The 16931-nt window shown below is 39.3% G+C and overlaps 1 protein-coding gene across 2 annotated transcripts in view; it reads left to right on the top strand.

The window, feature by feature from the left end:
- The window catches only part of LOC127641021 (transducin-like enhancer protein 4), a 60113-nt gene extending 43462 nt beyond the window's left edge, over positions 1 to 16651 (top strand). The window contains exons 6-20 of one of the 2 annotated variants that reach the window (XM_052123752.1): positions 1415 to 1489; positions 4407 to 4584; positions 4941 to 4957; positions 7436 to 7570; positions 10547 to 10600; positions 11248 to 11406; positions 11930 to 12071; positions 12164 to 12333; positions 12535 to 12611; positions 14469 to 14718; positions 14848 to 15095; positions 15177 to 15324; positions 15417 to 15567; positions 15707 to 15783; positions 16149 to 16651. In XM_052123752.1, coding sequence (XP_051979712.1) covers positions 1415 to 1489; positions 4407 to 4584; positions 4941 to 4957; positions 7436 to 7570; positions 10547 to 10600; positions 11248 to 11406; positions 11930 to 12071; positions 12164 to 12333; positions 12535 to 12611; positions 14469 to 14718; positions 14848 to 15095; positions 15177 to 15324; positions 15417 to 15567; positions 15707 to 15783; positions 16149 to 16256 — 1989 coding nt within the window. In that variant the 3' untranslated portion in view covers positions 16257 to 16651. The remainder of the gene's footprint in view (positions 1 to 1414; positions 1490 to 4406; positions 4585 to 4940; positions 4958 to 7435; positions 7571 to 10546; positions 10601 to 11247; positions 11407 to 11929; positions 12072 to 12163; positions 12334 to 12534; positions 12612 to 14468; positions 14719 to 14847; positions 15096 to 15176; positions 15325 to 15416; positions 15568 to 15706; positions 15784 to 16148) is intronic. The other variant, XM_052123753.1, reaches the window with a different exon arrangement.
- The last annotated feature ends 280 nt before the right edge of the window (positions 16652 to 16931 follow it).

Raw genomic sequence — 16931 nt, forward strand, 5'->3', positions numbered from 1 at the left:
CTTTTTATTATATTATTTAGTTATATTTCTCCCCCAGTGGCAATCATGTTACAATAACTACATTTTAGCAAAATACCTGTGGCCTGTTGTACATAACATGGCAATTTCCTGGTGGAATAAACACTAGAGGCACTAAAACAACAATGACTTATGCAGATTATCTGTTCATAAACTGTACATTTTGCAGTGTTCCTCACACAATGCTATCTTATGACATATACAAACTTTTACTATAGCGAATGGCTCATTTTTACGTTTGCATTACATAACCAATAATGACAAAGTGCTGAATATATTTGACTTCATAACTGTCCAATCTGTAGCAGTAGAAGGCATTTAGAATAACGTTTAGGTCAAAAACCACCAGTGTTTCTCACTTCATGCTCATAGTTTTGAATGAATACATCACATTCAGTTGGGTGGCCACATACGGTCTAGTTGGACAACTATTTAAACGTATCCGAAGCTCAAATCAGATCCAAAATTCCACCTCTGCAGATGGTCGTAACTCCACACAACCATTGTGAGACACTGCTTTTGAAATGACTGACTTCTGGTCTGTCATTTGTCAGATGTAGTGAAAAGGCAATTTCAGTCCACTAAGATGAAAGAAAATTATCTGCAAAAATGTAGTGAGTACTTTTCAAGTTTAAATAAAATTGTAAGGAGTAAAAAGTACTATTTATTCTTTGGAATTGTGATAAAGTAAAAATTTTCTGTTTAAATTGCACTCAAGTAAAGAACAATTTCTGAATTAATGAGAATGAGCTTCAGAGACAATCAAGATTATGTCCAGGTCATCCAAAAACCCATTTTTTTATCTTAATGGTCTTAAAAATAGGCTTCCTTTTCTTTATGCAAAATAATATTCTGATCCTTCTATGTATGCAAATATAAATGTAGGCAAATAATAATAACTATTCTTAGCTCTTAAAAGGCCAGATTGTGTTACAAAATTATGTTTGAATGACACCTGTGTCTGTGATCGTTTATAAGTTGTATACTGTTAAGTTTTCCTCTCATGTGAAGATACCTGTATTCCACAAAGAAAAGGCTGTAATGTCAGACCTCAGTTCAATTAAGTAGGATTTATTTATGGGCAGATGAGCAATAAAAATCAGATGGAAGTGTATTGATTAAGAGGTCACCTTTAGAATTACCTTGAGTTAGTATCTGCTGACGGAGGAGGACGGAGTGAGATGTCTGTCAATATTGACTGTGGGTGTGTGTGTCAGACAGAGGGAATGAAAGAATGAGTGTGGAAAAGGTGGGGAGAGAAAGGTGTTTTTTTTAGTTCATGTATGTTATTGTGAGTATATTGTTGTAGTGTGTGTATGTCATTTTTTGTGTGTGCTTGAATATGTGTGTTGATGCTCTTTCTTAAACTGTATCTTGTGCATGTGTTTATAAACAGCATCAGCAGCAGGTTGTTCAGGCAGTGGAACGTGCCAAACAGGTCACCATGGCAGAGCTCAACGCGATCATAGGGGTGAGTGACCTCCGACCTTTCTTAGATAGATTAATAGATAGACAGACAAACAGGTAGATAAATAGAGACAATAGACAGACAGGTATATACAGAGCTGTGGAAAAGTAGTTGCCCCATGCAGATTTTTTCTGTTTTTGTGTATTTCTCATACTAAATTGTTTAAAAGATTTTAACAAAATCTAACATAAAACAAAGGCAATCTAAGTAAAGACAAAATAAAAATTTTAAATGATAATGTTATTTATTGAAGCAAAAACGTTATCCAATACCAACTGGGCCTGCTTGAAAACGTATTTGCCCCTTAGTTACTAAATCCCCAAATCTATGAAACTGAATTCATAATGGGGTTCAGCTGGACAGTCACAAAAACACAATGACAGCATCCAAGGAACTGCAGGCCTCTCTCGCATCAATAAAGGTCACTGTTCATGACTACACTAGCAGAAAGACACTGGCCAAAAATACCATCCATTGAAATGTGGCAAGGCGAAAATCACTGCTAACCCAGAAGAACATTAATGCTCGTCTGAATTTTGCCGAAACACACCTTGAAAATCCTCAAATCTTTTGGGTGAATGTTCTGTGGACTGATGAGTCGAAAGTTGATCTGTTTGGAAGACAGGGGTCCTGTTAAATCTGGCATAAATCAAACACAGAATTCCACAAAAAGAACATTATACCTATGGTCAAGCATGGTGGTGGTAGTGTGATGTTGTGGGGATGCTTTGCTGCTTCAGGGCCAATTCTGCTCTACCAGAAAGTCCATAAGGAGAATGTCTGGTCATCAGTTCGTAAATTAAAACCGAAGCGCAACTGGATTATGCAGCAAGACAGTGATCCAAAGCATAGAAGTAAGTCCACTTCAGTTTTGGAGTGGCCTAGTCAAAGTCCTGACTTGAAACCGATTGAGATGCTGTGGCAGGACCTCAAACGGGAAGTTCAGGCTGGAAAACCCTCCAATGTGGCTAAACTAAAGCAGTTCTGCAAAGAAGAGTGGGCCAAAATTCCACCACAGCGTTGTGAAAGACTGATCTCCAGCTATCAGAAGCATTCGGTTGCAGTTGTTGCTGCTACAGGTGGCACAACCAGTTACTAAGTGTAAGGGGACGGTTGGTTTTTCACATGGGTGAAATAGTTGTTGGCTAATGTTTTGTTTTAATATAAAATATATATTTATATTTGAAAACTGTATTTTATGTTTACTCAGGTTGCTTTTGTTTTATGTTATATCTCGTTTGAATATCTCAAATAATTTAGAATGAAAAATACTTTTTCACAGCACTGTAGATAAATAGACAAGACAAGTCATTTTTATTTGTATAGTGCCTTTCATAACACACATCGTTTCAAAGCAGCTTTACAGAAGATCAGGCATTAACAGAAAATAAAACTGTAATATCTATAATGTCTTAGAATCATCATTTTGAAGTTTGATAAATTACAATTGTGAATTGTGTTTAAAAATTAGTAACCCCAGTGAGCAAGCCGAAGATGACTGTGGCAAGGTACACAGAACTCTATAAGATGTTGGTTGATGGAGAAAAATAACCTTGGGAGAAATGAGACTCACCATGGGAGCCAGTTCCCCTCTGGCTAACATCATGAATATAATGCCAATTTTACTTATGTATAGTGCAAGTCATGGTTTAAAATGATTAAACTAAGTAAGTGTTAAGGGTCAGTGTTTAAACAAAGATTTTGTATGAACTGTAAGATTAATGACTAATGTCTTTGAAGTCCATTCTGGATTAACTGCAGAAGTTCACATAGATGCAATTGTCCTTGTTAGTTTGCTGATGAAGGCTTTTGTTGGCAATTGATAGTCTATGTATTCCATTTCAAGAGTGTAGTCCATCATTAGACAGAGGTGATGCAGGCAGAGATCAGTGAGGTGCTTTGCAGTTCAACTTGGCCGGTAATTTCGGTGAGGTCTATTCTAAGTCCAAGGTTCAGGCAATGGCATATGAAGTATCCCTTGTCTTATGGTTGGAGTTGGCATCAGTTCATCCTCTGAAGTCCATCGTAATAGACTGAAGTGATGTTTGGCTGGCACTGGCTTCTATTACTCATCATCACACAGTGACACTTAGCAGAGGAGTTCAACACGAAGCAGGAATGGAGCTGGATCCAGCCAGTTCTGGTGACCTCAGGATAGGAGTCCTGAGGTTGAGACAGGGAAACAAATAAAATAAAATTAGCATAGATGCCATTCAATTTATTGCAGAGTTATGGATCCCAATCAATGTTTCTGGTTCCGTCTGACCTAACTAAAGCAGATAATTGTGAGTTGAGGGATATATTAGGTGTATGCCTGGCTAAATAGATGAGTCTTTAGTCTAGATGTAAACTGAGTGTTTAGAAATATTAAGAAAAATAAATAAAACCTGTCATTCTTTCAGAAACAGTACTCTCCTCCACCATGTTGAAAGCTTATGACTCAATCCATCTCGGAAATTTGGGTATTAAAATTATCTCAGAGATTCCCAGTGACTTCCCAGGGGACAATTATGTGCAACTTTCAAGTGGGAAATTCATATTTACGATCATTCAGATGTCATGAAGGCAGCATTGAGCAGGCATAGGAGAAAGTATTTTAACACAGAAAAGTATACTTACAAACTTCAGCTTTAAACTGTTCTGATAATAATATGACTTACAGAGACCAGATAAATTCTTCTGGTTTTAAATCCATACACTTTTAAAAATGAGTCAACAGCGTCTTTCTTTCTCTGTCTCTGTGCTGTTAAAGTCCTGTGTGGGCTGTATCACTGACAGTGGATTTCTGAGAGAATGTGTCTCTAACAGCCAGCAACAAAATAAATTGTAATTCTGCTCACAGGAGAGAGACAGACTTTATCTGTTTATGATCTCTTTTCTTTTCCATCCATCCATCCATCCATCCATCCATCCATCTCAGCAGCAGCAGCTCCAGCACCTGTCTCACCACACTCCAGGTATCCCTCTCACTCCTCACCCTTCAGGCCTGTCTTTGGGTGGCACGTCTGGACTGCTGGCCCTCACCGGAGCTCTGGGAGTCTCCTCCCACCTCACTAACAAGGACGAACGCAATCACCTTGACCCCGAGCACCTGCGAGGTGAGACAATGCCTGACCTTTCAAACTGTACACTCATATATAAGCTCTCAAAGACCAGGCATCTTATTTGTTAGAGTTACAGTAAGATCACTTAAAGCAGATTAAAACAGATAGAACTTTTAAAAAGAGTGAGGAGGAGGGTATAGTAAATGTGTTGAATTAGTGCAGTAGATGGAATAGAGTTCTGAGAAGTCTGGAGGCTCTGATAGAGAGTGGGGCCAGAAGGAGGACTGCTCCCTGACTGAATTTTTCAGCATGACCTTGGCTTGCTATGGAATTTTTATGATTATCTAGACTGACGTCAATCCTCAAACTCACCTCCTCTCTCTCTCTCCCTCTCTCTCCTCCGCTCCCAGAGGGTGCACCCAGCAGGGTGAGTATCAGACGTGTGTGTGTGTGTGTGTGTGTGTGTGTATGCATGCCTCCACTGTATTGCCTTTGATAAATGACTCCAAATATGGAGCCTTTAAATAGAAGAATGGGTTATGAAATCTTTTTATGTAACAAACCATAATTCTCTGTCAATTTGTTGCATCATAGTTGCCAGAGGTTAAATTGGGCTGGTACGGTCGGAAATGACGTCCCTGCACCTTCGATTACAAAAAGAAATAATGCAATTCCATTTATTGTTATCTCGGATGCATTTTTTTTTAAATTAATTTGACACATTCCATAATTATGTATTTTCACAATTCAGTTGAATAATGACATAAATAAATGTTGACAGACATATCATTATTCCAGTAAAACAGAATCCTAGTAAATTGTATCTGGAAGAACAACTTCTATGAATTACATACCATATATGCCAACATCAACATCACCCAATTTTAGGGTTCCCCCACCTATCCCAATTTAACCCATAATAGTTACCATTGTCATGTTGTGGCAAACAGTACGAAAGATCAGACTTAAAGAAGAAAGAGTGAGTTCATTGTTTCCAGTATTAGGCCTGAAACATACTTTACATAAGTATGTTCCACAAACACATCTAGCTGTGCAAGGGTCTGGGTCCAGTTGCAAGAAACCCCTTAAGTTAAGAAAACCATTATTTCTAATTGTAAGTGTATTGTCACTATTTTCTTAGCTTAATGGGTTTCTTGCAATTGGCTGCTGAAATGTACTCTACGCAAGTATGTACTCTATACCCAGCAGTGTTTCCCAACCATGGTCCTGGAGTTCCCCCAACACTACACATTTTGCTTGTCTTCCTTATTTAACAAACCTGATTCAACTCATTAGCTTGTTAGTAGAGGCTCCAGGAGCAGAACTGGGTGTGTCAGAAAAGTGTGACATCTAAAATGTGCAGTTTTGGGGGTACTCCAGGACCAGGGTTGGGAAACGCTGCTCTATAAAATGACTTCTAGCTAAGCAAGGGGTTAAAACTTATTCTACTCAAGACAAGTAACGCAAAGACCTGAAACACAATGCAATGGCCTCGATCATACTCTATGCAAGTATGTTTCACAAACACATTTAGCTATGCATGAGCCTGAAACATTATCTATGCAAGCAGGGACAATTCTAGGATTTCAATCTTTACACTTCAAGATGTTTTATGGAATTCCACTCTATTGAATAGATAGCGTTTAGTTTTTTAAACTGCATTTACATCATTCAGGCCAGCCAGCTAATAGTCATTAAGAATATTGTCATTTTCTTTAAAAAAAAAAACACTTATAAAGTCATAAAAATAACCGAAACTTTTATCGTAACTGTCTATTTATTGGTAGCACATTTCATCAGTTTCTAATCTTTTTTTTTTTGTTCTCGATTTATTAACAAAACATATATAACATGAATCAATAATTTTGCAACTTGTGTAATTTAAAGTTATGTCAAACATTACAAAAACCTGCATTCTTGCTGGCTATTATCCAGTGTGTGCAAGTGTTAGTAGAGGCATGACTGTTTTTGTTTTTCCTTCAAATTTTACATTTTTGGGTGAACTATTACTTGAAGAGTTTTTATGTTAATAAGAAGCTTCTGTTGTTATACAATACAAATACAATACTCATAAGGGAAGTAGTCACAACAGTCAGGGTCTTTGAGGTGATTTCTTGTTGCTGAGTTCAGAGGAAGAAAACAAGTGAGTCCAGGAAATGACTGAGTGAGGAGGAGTGAAAGGAGATAGAGAGAGGGAGGAACAGAGAGATATTTGAGAGAAAGCAAATTTATTGAGAGAACTCGGCTTCTTTGTCCCCTTTTTTCTCATCTCAGTCCAATGCACTTCCCGTTTGGCTCGTAAAACTGCATCGTTGCAAAAAACCCAGTGTTTGAAGTCACTGATCTGAGACCAGTTTTGCTCTACTCCTAATAACAATGAACGCTAGGAGACATACAGTTTACACTGGATGGTGATCAACTGTTTTTGGCCACTTCAGTAGTCATCGCTTTTTTGGAAGGATGTTTATTATTGCAAAAGAGAACATAGAAGAGGATTTCATTTTGAAAGGTGAACTTTTCATCGTCTAAGCCAACAGGTCTTAGAACAGGCCAGGATAGAGCAGGGGGTCCCCTGGTACATATTGTATGAAGTTATATTTTAAGAATGGCCTATATTAACATGCGTATTGTACCATATTAATGTATTTACATGCTTATATTGCAAAGCCATTAAAAAAGTCATAATTGATGAACAGAGTCATAAATGTGTAGATTACATTTCAATTTTACTGAATACGTTGTAATTTGGAAGGGACAATGAAACATTCAGCTAAACCTCAGCTTCTTAATATTATCTTAGATTAAGATTATTTTGTATTACCACACGTTTAAGACCTCTGATCTAATCATTTTGTAGGACCGTGTGTTTGAGTGTCTTTAAACTGTGTTCTCTCTGCCTCTGTAGAGTAAATCAGTGTCGTCAACAGACAGTCAGGCAGCAGAGGATCGTCAGGGTCCGTCAGGGGTTTATTCTTCACAGACCAGCAGTGATGCCAAACGGAGACGGTGTGATGATAAAGACGTCCTCACGTCTCACTACGTAGGTTCTGTCCCACAATAATGACATCACAGTTGTCTCAATCTCTATGCAAACAATACATACAATCGCTGTGTACAGTGTTAATTTTCACTTTTCATTTTTCTAAAATTGATTTATTTTAGTCTAATTTGTCTTTTGACGAAAATGTCCTTTAAATATATTCGATATTTCATCATGTCATTCAAGCATTTCAGTCAATTTTATTCTACAATTCAAACTAGCGTCTCCAGGGGAGGTAGTCAGCATCTTAACTGACTTGCTAATATCTTTCGGTATTATTTTTCTCATTCATTTTTTTTAGCAACTGTATGTTTTAATTAAAATTGTTTGATTATTGTCATGATGCATCTTTTTTGTCTTATTTTTGTTATTGTTGACAAAATCAAAAAATCCTTTGTCAACGAACAATTATTGAAATGTGAATCACTACTCATTTAGATGTGGTGCTGGGGAGGGTTTCAGATCTTGCTCCGTGAACGCAATTATATTTAGTTTAACTCTCAGGGAAATGCAATGTTTATTCTTGTTGTTTGTTGGAGCTTAAAGAGTTTGCATACCCAAAAATGACAGTTCCGCCATCATTTACATGTTGTTCCAAACCCATATGCCATAACAGCTCTCATAGTCAATGTGTTTGTTGCATGAGAAAGAAGCAAGTGTGAAGACCTAAAGGTCAAATTGTTATGTTTTTATTTGTATAGCTCTTTTCACAACACAAGCAGCTTTGCATTAATTGACTAATGTCTTTGAAGTTCATCCTGGATTAATCATAGATGCAATTGTCCTTTGTTAGTTGGCTGATGAGGACTTTTGTTTGCAATTAATTGATAGTCTATGTATTCCAATTCAAGAGTGTATTATGGGAGTCCACCATTAGACCAAGGTGATGCAGGCAGAGATCAGTGAGTTGCATCGCAGTTCAACCAGCAGGTAATTTTGGTGAGGTCTGTCCTAAGTCCAAGGTTCAGGCAATGGCATATAAAGTATCCCATGTGTTATGGTTGGAGTTATCATCATCCCCTGAAGTCCATCGTATTAGACTGAAGTGATGTCTGGCTGGCACCTGTTGCATTAAGTCATCATCACTCATGTAGCAGTGGAGTCCGCCTCCAAGCAGGAATGGAGCTAATATGGATCAGATCATATCTGAAACGGCAAGGCTTGTGGAGTGCTCCTGGTCAGCAGTGGTGACAACGTACCGACAGTGGTCTGAGGTGGGACAAACCACAAACCGGTGACAGGGTGTTAGGCGCTCAAGGCTCATTGATGTGTGAGGCAACGGAGGCTATCCCATCTAGTTTGTACTGACAGAAAGTCACAGAAAATGTTAATGATGGTTACGGGAGGAATGTATCACAACACACAGTGCATCGCAACCTGCTGTGTATATGGGGCTGCGTAGCCCCAGATCGGTCAGAGTGCCCATGATGAACCCTGTCCACCATTGAAAGTGCCTACAATGGGTATGTGAGCATCAGAACTGGACCTTGGAGCAGTGGAAGTAGGTCGCCTGGTCCGATGAATCCTGTTTCCTTTTACATCACTTGGATGGTCGTGTACGTGTGCACCATTTACCTGGGGACGTGATGGCACCAGGATGCACTGTGGGAAGACTTCAAGCAGTTGGAGGAAGTGTGATGCTCTGTGCAATGTTCTTCTAACATTTGACATGTGCCACCTACCTAAACATCATTGCAGACCAGGTACACCCCTTCATGGCAATGGTATTCCCTGATGGCAGTGGCCTCTTTCAGCGGGCTAATGCACCCTGCCACACTGCAAACATTGTTCGGGAATGGTTTGAGGAACATGATGAAGAGTTCAAGGTGTTGACTTTGCCTCCAAATTCCCCAGATCTAAATCCGACTGAGGATCTGTGGGATGTGCTGTACCAACAAGTCCGATCCACCGTGGCTCCACCTCAGTAATACCAAATGCCATTGGCTTTTACGTGTCTTGTAAGCAGGGTATGAAATTAGCACCCACCAAATGCCAAATGCAGGTACTTTTTGTGCAATGGCGGGTAATTTTGATCATCTGTTAGACATCTCGGAGTGACATTTGAAAAGAAATGCCTTTAGACACACAAAATCATGCTTGAACAAACAAACCTGATTATATTTTGAAAAACAGACACAAAGAAAAGCAGACAGTGCACATGTCTGATTTGCTGTGTTTTCAGAACTTCAGTGGCAGTCTGCCTTTCACGTGCAACTCTAAAGGTTCAGTGTATTTTTACATTATAATTCCAGATATTTGTTGCTGTATAAATTACTGTACAACACAAAGGGCATGCAGTGACATTTGGACTATATATGTTCATTTCTACTATATAATGTACTGTATAGTGTATATCAAATTGGGCATTCACCAGTCACTGTGGCTGGTGGGAAAAAAAGTTTGTTTTGTATCCCGCTTGTTACCTATTTTTAGACAGCATTTTGAATATGCAAAAGTGCACTTGAGTTTGAGAGCTACACTGGCAGGGAAGATTTTCAGCAAATGACGACTTAAATCATCAGCATATACAGTATATAGATTACATTGTCTCTGTGCATGTATTTTAAGGTCACTGTGCTCAACAGCGTATTATGTGTAATGTTTACCCAACACACAAAAACACACATCGGTAGTAAAGAGTATGATGTGACCATCTGGGAGGGTATAATTAGAGGGATGATGTCATTAGGAACATCAGGTCATGATCACATCAAAGCGCAGTTGCCATGGCAACAAAGTGCGTTGTCACCCCCGATTCCCAGAGATGGACGAAAGAGGTGAGTGAAATTGAGTGTGAGCTCTGTGATAGCAATGGACAAGGTGAAAGAGAGAGAGAGCGAGGGAAGAGTCTCCCCTGTTGTGATTGGTGAAACTGGCCAGGAGAGAGAGCAGGAAAAGTATACTGCAATACTGTACATGTATGTACCTGATAACTATTCCATGGGGGTATTTATTATCCTGCTTGCTGTCTTCTAGGATAGTGATGGAGAGAAGAGCGAGGACAATCTTGTGGTAGATGTCTCAAATGAGGTGAGTTCACATTCACCATTAAATCATACAACACATTAAGTGAACAGAACATTCTAAAGTCTATATATACGTTACAGTTTAAATTATATAGTATTATCTTGGCACAGAAATTAAACACTTAGCTTTATGTTTCTGATTACCCAGTGTTCTAAATTACATATTTGTATTTGATTCTAAAATACAGAACAGCCCTAATAAATACAGTTCATTGTGAACATCACTCATATTTAAAAAAACATTATTCATTCAGTAATTGCTGATAATATCACAATAATATCAGTGTGGACTGCAGTGTGTTATTATGTTTATTACGTGACCCAAATGCGTAATTACGGCAAAATATCAGAATTAATGCAATACCCCACACCAAGCATTGAATGAGAAAACATCAGCTCCCTTTTTTCTCACTCAGTTACATCAACAGAGGCTGACATAATAAGAGAGAGAGAGAGAGAGAGAGAGAGAGAGAGTAAATAGATAGATAAAACACAAATCTGTTTTTTGGATGACAATGTGAACAGCAAAATCATACTGAATCTGACATGCTAATGCATGGATTTAAGAGTGGGAGTGATTTCATGAAAGAAAAAAATATGATATCATATTATATTGATATATTACAGATTTTATGATATTCCTCTTTCTAGGAGCCTTCCTCCCCCATAGACAGTACCCCTCTTTCTCCTCATGGGAATGGTTTAGACCGAGCTCCCACCCTGAGGAAAGAGCTCCCAGGATCCCCGAGTCCCCCACCGGCCACCCCACCACACAGCCCCCCTCCTGACAAGAATAAGGACACTTTGCAAGTATGATAGCTATTCTTTGATGACTACTATACAAAAAAATTATTTCAACTCATCCCCCCTTTTCTTTATAAAAAAACAAGGTTACCGTGAGGCACTTACAAGGTTACAGTCATTTTAGTGTTTGTTAACATTACATCATCATGGCACAATTGGTTATAACTTAACACAGAAAAGTTTACTAAGCGATTTTATGACACTAAAGTCATGTTAACACACATTTTGTTTATGTTTTGTGGTTATACTTTTGAAACATTTAAGGATTGGCCCCATTCACCTCCATTGTAAGTGCCTCACTATAACTCAGATTGTCTCTTTTGTTAAAGGAGGGGCAAATCAAATTTATTTTGGGGTAATGAGCACTCTGTCAACTGAACTTAACTTGTATTGAACCCGTAATTTTAAGTGTCAAAATTATTTTTGGGGCCACTGTAGTTTTGAGATGCTTCTTTTTAGGGATCAAGTGATGCTATACAACATACATTTATAACCAATAATTTTATCTGTCTCTTGTTTCCTTTTGCAGAGAGAGAAATCTCAGTCCCCCTCCTCCAAATCAGGCAATTCCTCTCCGTCCCACCATGACCCTCTTACCCCTGGTCCACCCGGGCCCAGCACTTCTTGTTTACGCCTTGTCAACAAACCCGCCTCCTCAGCAGACCCGCTGGGTAAGAGGGTCATGACCGTGTCTATTTATGTACTTTAAAATGAAACATGCTCTAATTCAGTGCAGTTTATTGTGTTGTTGGGTGTTCTTTAGCTTTGCGGAGTCCTTTGACTATGACACCCGGTTCTTACCCGACTCACTTTGGGGTTGTGTCTCATGCTGGGCTCAATGGAGAGCTGGCAAGCCCAGGTGGGTTTGGAGGCTCGCTGACCCTTTCACCCCAAATCAGTGCAGCAGCCAGTGCCTACACACGCAGCCCTATGGTAAAAATACACAAACACATACAGACGCTTTGTATTGGGAATCAATGGCATCCACTTCATTTCGATTTTAGGAGCCAGTAGACTTCAATTGTAAATGTATTTCAGTACGTTTTCTTTGTTTTTAACATGAAATATTCCTTTAACATATGCACATACAGTAAGTGTAAGTAAAATAATTGAATGTTCTCCTCCAACCCATAGGTAGCATACGAATCTCGTTCACATCTTAGATCCTCAGGGCTTTCGTCCTCACTGCCTAGCTCCACTGGTGGCAAACCGTAAGTTACTTTCAGCTCCCTGTTTTTTGGGATGTATTAGTCAAGTGTATTACTGACTACTGACAGCTACTGTGTGAAAAACACTTGAGTTCAAGCAAACATTTATTTTTTTTGCTGCACTTTATTTAATTATTTCTGCACCTACTGAACAGCACACACAAACTTTGTATAATTCTATTGTTAAACTTTAGCTGAAATACTTCTGATTCCATTTAACAAGCACATTTTAAATGGGCCCATTTTTTTACATTTATTTTACTTTCTCGCCTTTTCTCCCAAATTTGGAATGCCCAATTCCTAATGCACTCTAAGTCCTTATGGTGGCGTAGTGACTCGCCTCAATCCGGGTTACTGAGGAGGAACCTCAGCTGCATCGGAGACCGTCAATCCATGCATCTTATCACGTGGCTTGTTGAGTGCGTTACCGCGGAGACGTAGCGTGCATGGAGGCTTTACGCTATTCTCCGTGGCATCCACGCACAACTCACCACGTGCCCCACCGAGAGCGAGAACCACATTATAGCGACCATGAGGAGGTTACCCAATGTGACTCTACCCTCCCTAGCAACCAGGCCAATTTGATTGCTTAGGAGACTTGGCTGGAGTCACTCAGCACACCCTGGATTTGAACTCGTGACTCCAGGGGTGGTAGTTAGCGTCTTTACTCACTGAGCTATGCAGGCCCCAAATGGGCCCATTTCTATACTGCTTATAATGTTAGGTCATGGTTTCTTGCACCAAAAACATTTGTCATAATTCATTTTTTCTCTACCATTTTCCACCCTCTCTCTGACCCTTAGAATTAAACATGTTGATCTGCTACTGTACCTTTAAGGCAGCAAATGACGCACACAAAGAAATGCAAATGATCTATAAAATTTCACAAATGTCGACAGTATATTTTCGTTTAACTTTAGTGCATAAAAACTGTGAATCTGCACTGTCCAGCTTGTAAGCCCATTATTTATGATTGTTTAAGATATCTGAAAGTCTGAAGTGGATGTTGGCCAATGAGAAGACTCCAGAAAAATTTGCTTCTTTTTTTATTGTAATGCAATAACAGACAAGAGTTTTCAGAACAGAAAAACAAAATGAGAAATAACATGTAGCATCAAGGGGATTAAACAAAAGTGACTAAATAATTACTATACAGATAAAAATAGACATAAGAGAAAAAGGATATGGAGGGAGTAATTAACTTAAATGAAGGGGAAAAAAACATAAGTGTATAGTGACAGCCAAATTAAGTCATAAATAACAGCTATATGGGGCCATATTATACCAAAAGTTATAGGCTATAAAGACACCGAAATTTGTTCACACATTCCAGGTTTTGATGGCTTTTTTTTTGGAAGATGTGGACATAGTTTTAAAGTAAATGCTTCTTACATTTACAATTATGTGAAAATAAAATAACAATAAGCTGGCCAATTAAAAAAAAAATATCTCAATACTCTCTCCATTTTACACGAATTTGGGGACATATGGGACACAAAAGTTACACAATTTGTGATATACACAATTCAATATCAGATTGTTGCTTTTGTTGTTCTTTTTTGCACTAAACCAAAACTTATGTGACAACATGTTATTTTTAAGAATGAAATCATCAAGCGCACTAGTTTATCAGAAGACTGCAAATTTTGCAAACATTTTTATGCATTTTCACTTTGTCGATAAAAGAACAGAAAAAGTGGATGGAAACTTGACAGTTTCTTAATAAATCGTTTTTCACCTGTGAACGCTCATCAGTTGAATTTACAGTTACACCATGTAAACATGTTATGCTACGACATGTAAATCTAAATAGCTCCCATCATTAAAAAAATGTAATTTCTAAGTCTTCCACTCTCCTAGTGCATACTCATTCCACGTGAGTGCAGATGGTCAAATGCAGCCGGTGCCCTTCCCTCCTGATGCCCTCCTAGGCCCAGGTATCCCCCGGCATGCCCGTCAGATCCACACCCTCAGTCATGGAGAGGTGGTGTGTGCGGTCACAATCAGCACCTCCACACGTCACGTCTACACCGGTGGGAAAGGCTGCGTCAAAGTTTGGGACATCAGCCAACCGGGCAGCAAGAGCCCCATGGCCCAACTCGACTGTTTGGTGAGAGAAGCATTTCTAAACTGTTTGGAAACATGAATAATGAATCCTATTTAAAAAAAAAATAAATTTTAATAGGACAATGAAAATACATGTCAACGAATAAAATATTTTGTCTTCTTCTCCAATCAGAATAGAGACAACTACATCCGCTCATGTAAGATACTCCCAGATGGGAGGACCTTGATAGTTGGAGGTGAAGCCAGCACGCTATCAATCTGGGACTTGGCCACACCCACTCCACGTATTAAGGCCGAATTAACGTCATCGGCTCCGGCCTGCTACGCTCTGGCCATCAGTCCAGACAACAAGGTCTGTTTCTCCTGCTGTAGTGACGGAAACATCGTGGTCTGGGATCTGCACAACCAAACGCTTGTCAGGTATTTAAAGACTACATACTGTTGATGAGATACAGAATGTTAGAACTTGAGGTGATGTCCTTGTATCTTCGTCTTTTATAGGCAATTCCAGGGCCATACAGATGGAGCCAGTTGTATCGACATCTCTAACGATGGGACCAAACTGTGGACGGGGGGTCTGGACAACACTGTGCGCTGCTGGGACCTGAGAGAGGGCCGACAGCTCCAGCAGCACGACTTCACTTCACAGGTACTGCAGCAAAAATTAAATGCAGTCCATTGTTTATTTCCTTTTGTGTTGGAGTTGGCTGATTTATATTTATGTGTTTCACGTGCACTCAGATCTTTTCTCTGGGTTACTGTCCTACGGGAGAGTGGCTTGTAGTGGGAATGGAGAGCAGCAATGTGGAAGTGCTGCACGTCTCCAAACCAGACAAATACCAGCTGCACCTTCACGAGAGCTGCGTTCTCTCGCTCAAGTTCGCCTACTGCGGTACGAGAAAGCAAACCGACTATGCCATCGCGCCATCTCATAGCCTGTTTTGTTATCAATCACTATGAAGATGTATTGTGCCTCCCTTTGATTTCTTCAGTGCAACTTGTGGTTTCTAAAAGCTCTATGTGTATTTCAGGGAAGTGGTTTGTGAGCACAGGAAAGGACAATCTGCTGAATGCATGGAGGACACCATATGGAGCGAGTATCTTCCAGGTGTGTATATGTGCCTGGATGAGAGATTTTATGTTGTACTTTTGCAATCAAGCTTTAACCCTCCTCCATCAATGTTTTTGGCTCTTCACTATAGTTATTAATATCCGAATGCACCTTAAAAGTTTGCTACCCAATTAACAACTAGAATAATAGATCAGCTCTATGATGACAGGAAATCGCTGTTCATTGAAGGCAACAGAACAAAAACAAACCAAGATGTGGGATCTAGCTCACTGACTTTGTTGGCAGTTGTTGATTTAAATTTTAAAATAATTTCACACCTCTAGTGACACCGTGAGAGATACCTTGATCTTATCATTATTACAGATACATCTCATTTTCTGTCTCGTTCTCTCTCTTTCTAGTCAAAGGAATCCTCATCCGTCCTGAGCTGTGACGTCTCCCCAGATGACAAGTATATTGTGACAGGATCTGGGGATAAGAAAGCCACAGTGTATGAGGTGGTGTACTGAATGCAAAAATGAGGAATATGTAATTGGATGGAAGAAAAAGAATGGCAAGCATGAAAGAAACATGGCAAGCATGGTGGGCAACCATGGCTCTTCAATTTGCTGTTTTCTGTATACATCCTGGTCCTTTCGCTCTTACTAATTAACCATATCAAGCACTTGAGCAACACACCAGCCCAATACATCGACATCAAGGGTGTGAGTTTGGGGCAGCGTTTTTTTTTTTGTGACCAATGGAAGTAGTAATGTATAGTGTTCGAGAAAACAGTAATTTTCACAATTCGGTTCGATGATGCTAGTTGCGCAGAAATCACCTGCACAACTTTCACCTTCTAAGACATTTTTTCACAAAATTGGACTAAAAGTGGAAAATAACAATTTTTTACCAAGATGATAACTGAATACATCTGTAATTAAAAACAAGCAAGGTAGTAAGTTTATGTGACAACAATGTGGCATACTAATGTTTGATGCTTTTGTCGAAAACCCCATAAGACAGAAGGTAGCTGCTACTTACAGAAACACCAATACCAGACAATCATTTCATTAGTTACAAACTCCCTCCAATGGGGGGGGTGTGCAAGAGAGTGCAACATCTTTCCCCAAAAAGAACAGAGAGTTTGAAGGCTCTTGGCTCACATTGGGGCATCTCCGCCTGAACACAATATGGGAATACAA

This window comes from Xyrauchen texanus, chromosome 50 (genome assembly GCF_025860055.1).
Source record: "Xyrauchen texanus isolate HMW12.3.18 chromosome 50, RBS_HiC_50CHRs, whole genome shotgun sequence".
Taxonomy (NCBI): domain Eukaryota; kingdom Metazoa; phylum Chordata; class Actinopteri; order Cypriniformes; family Catostomidae; genus Xyrauchen; species Xyrauchen texanus.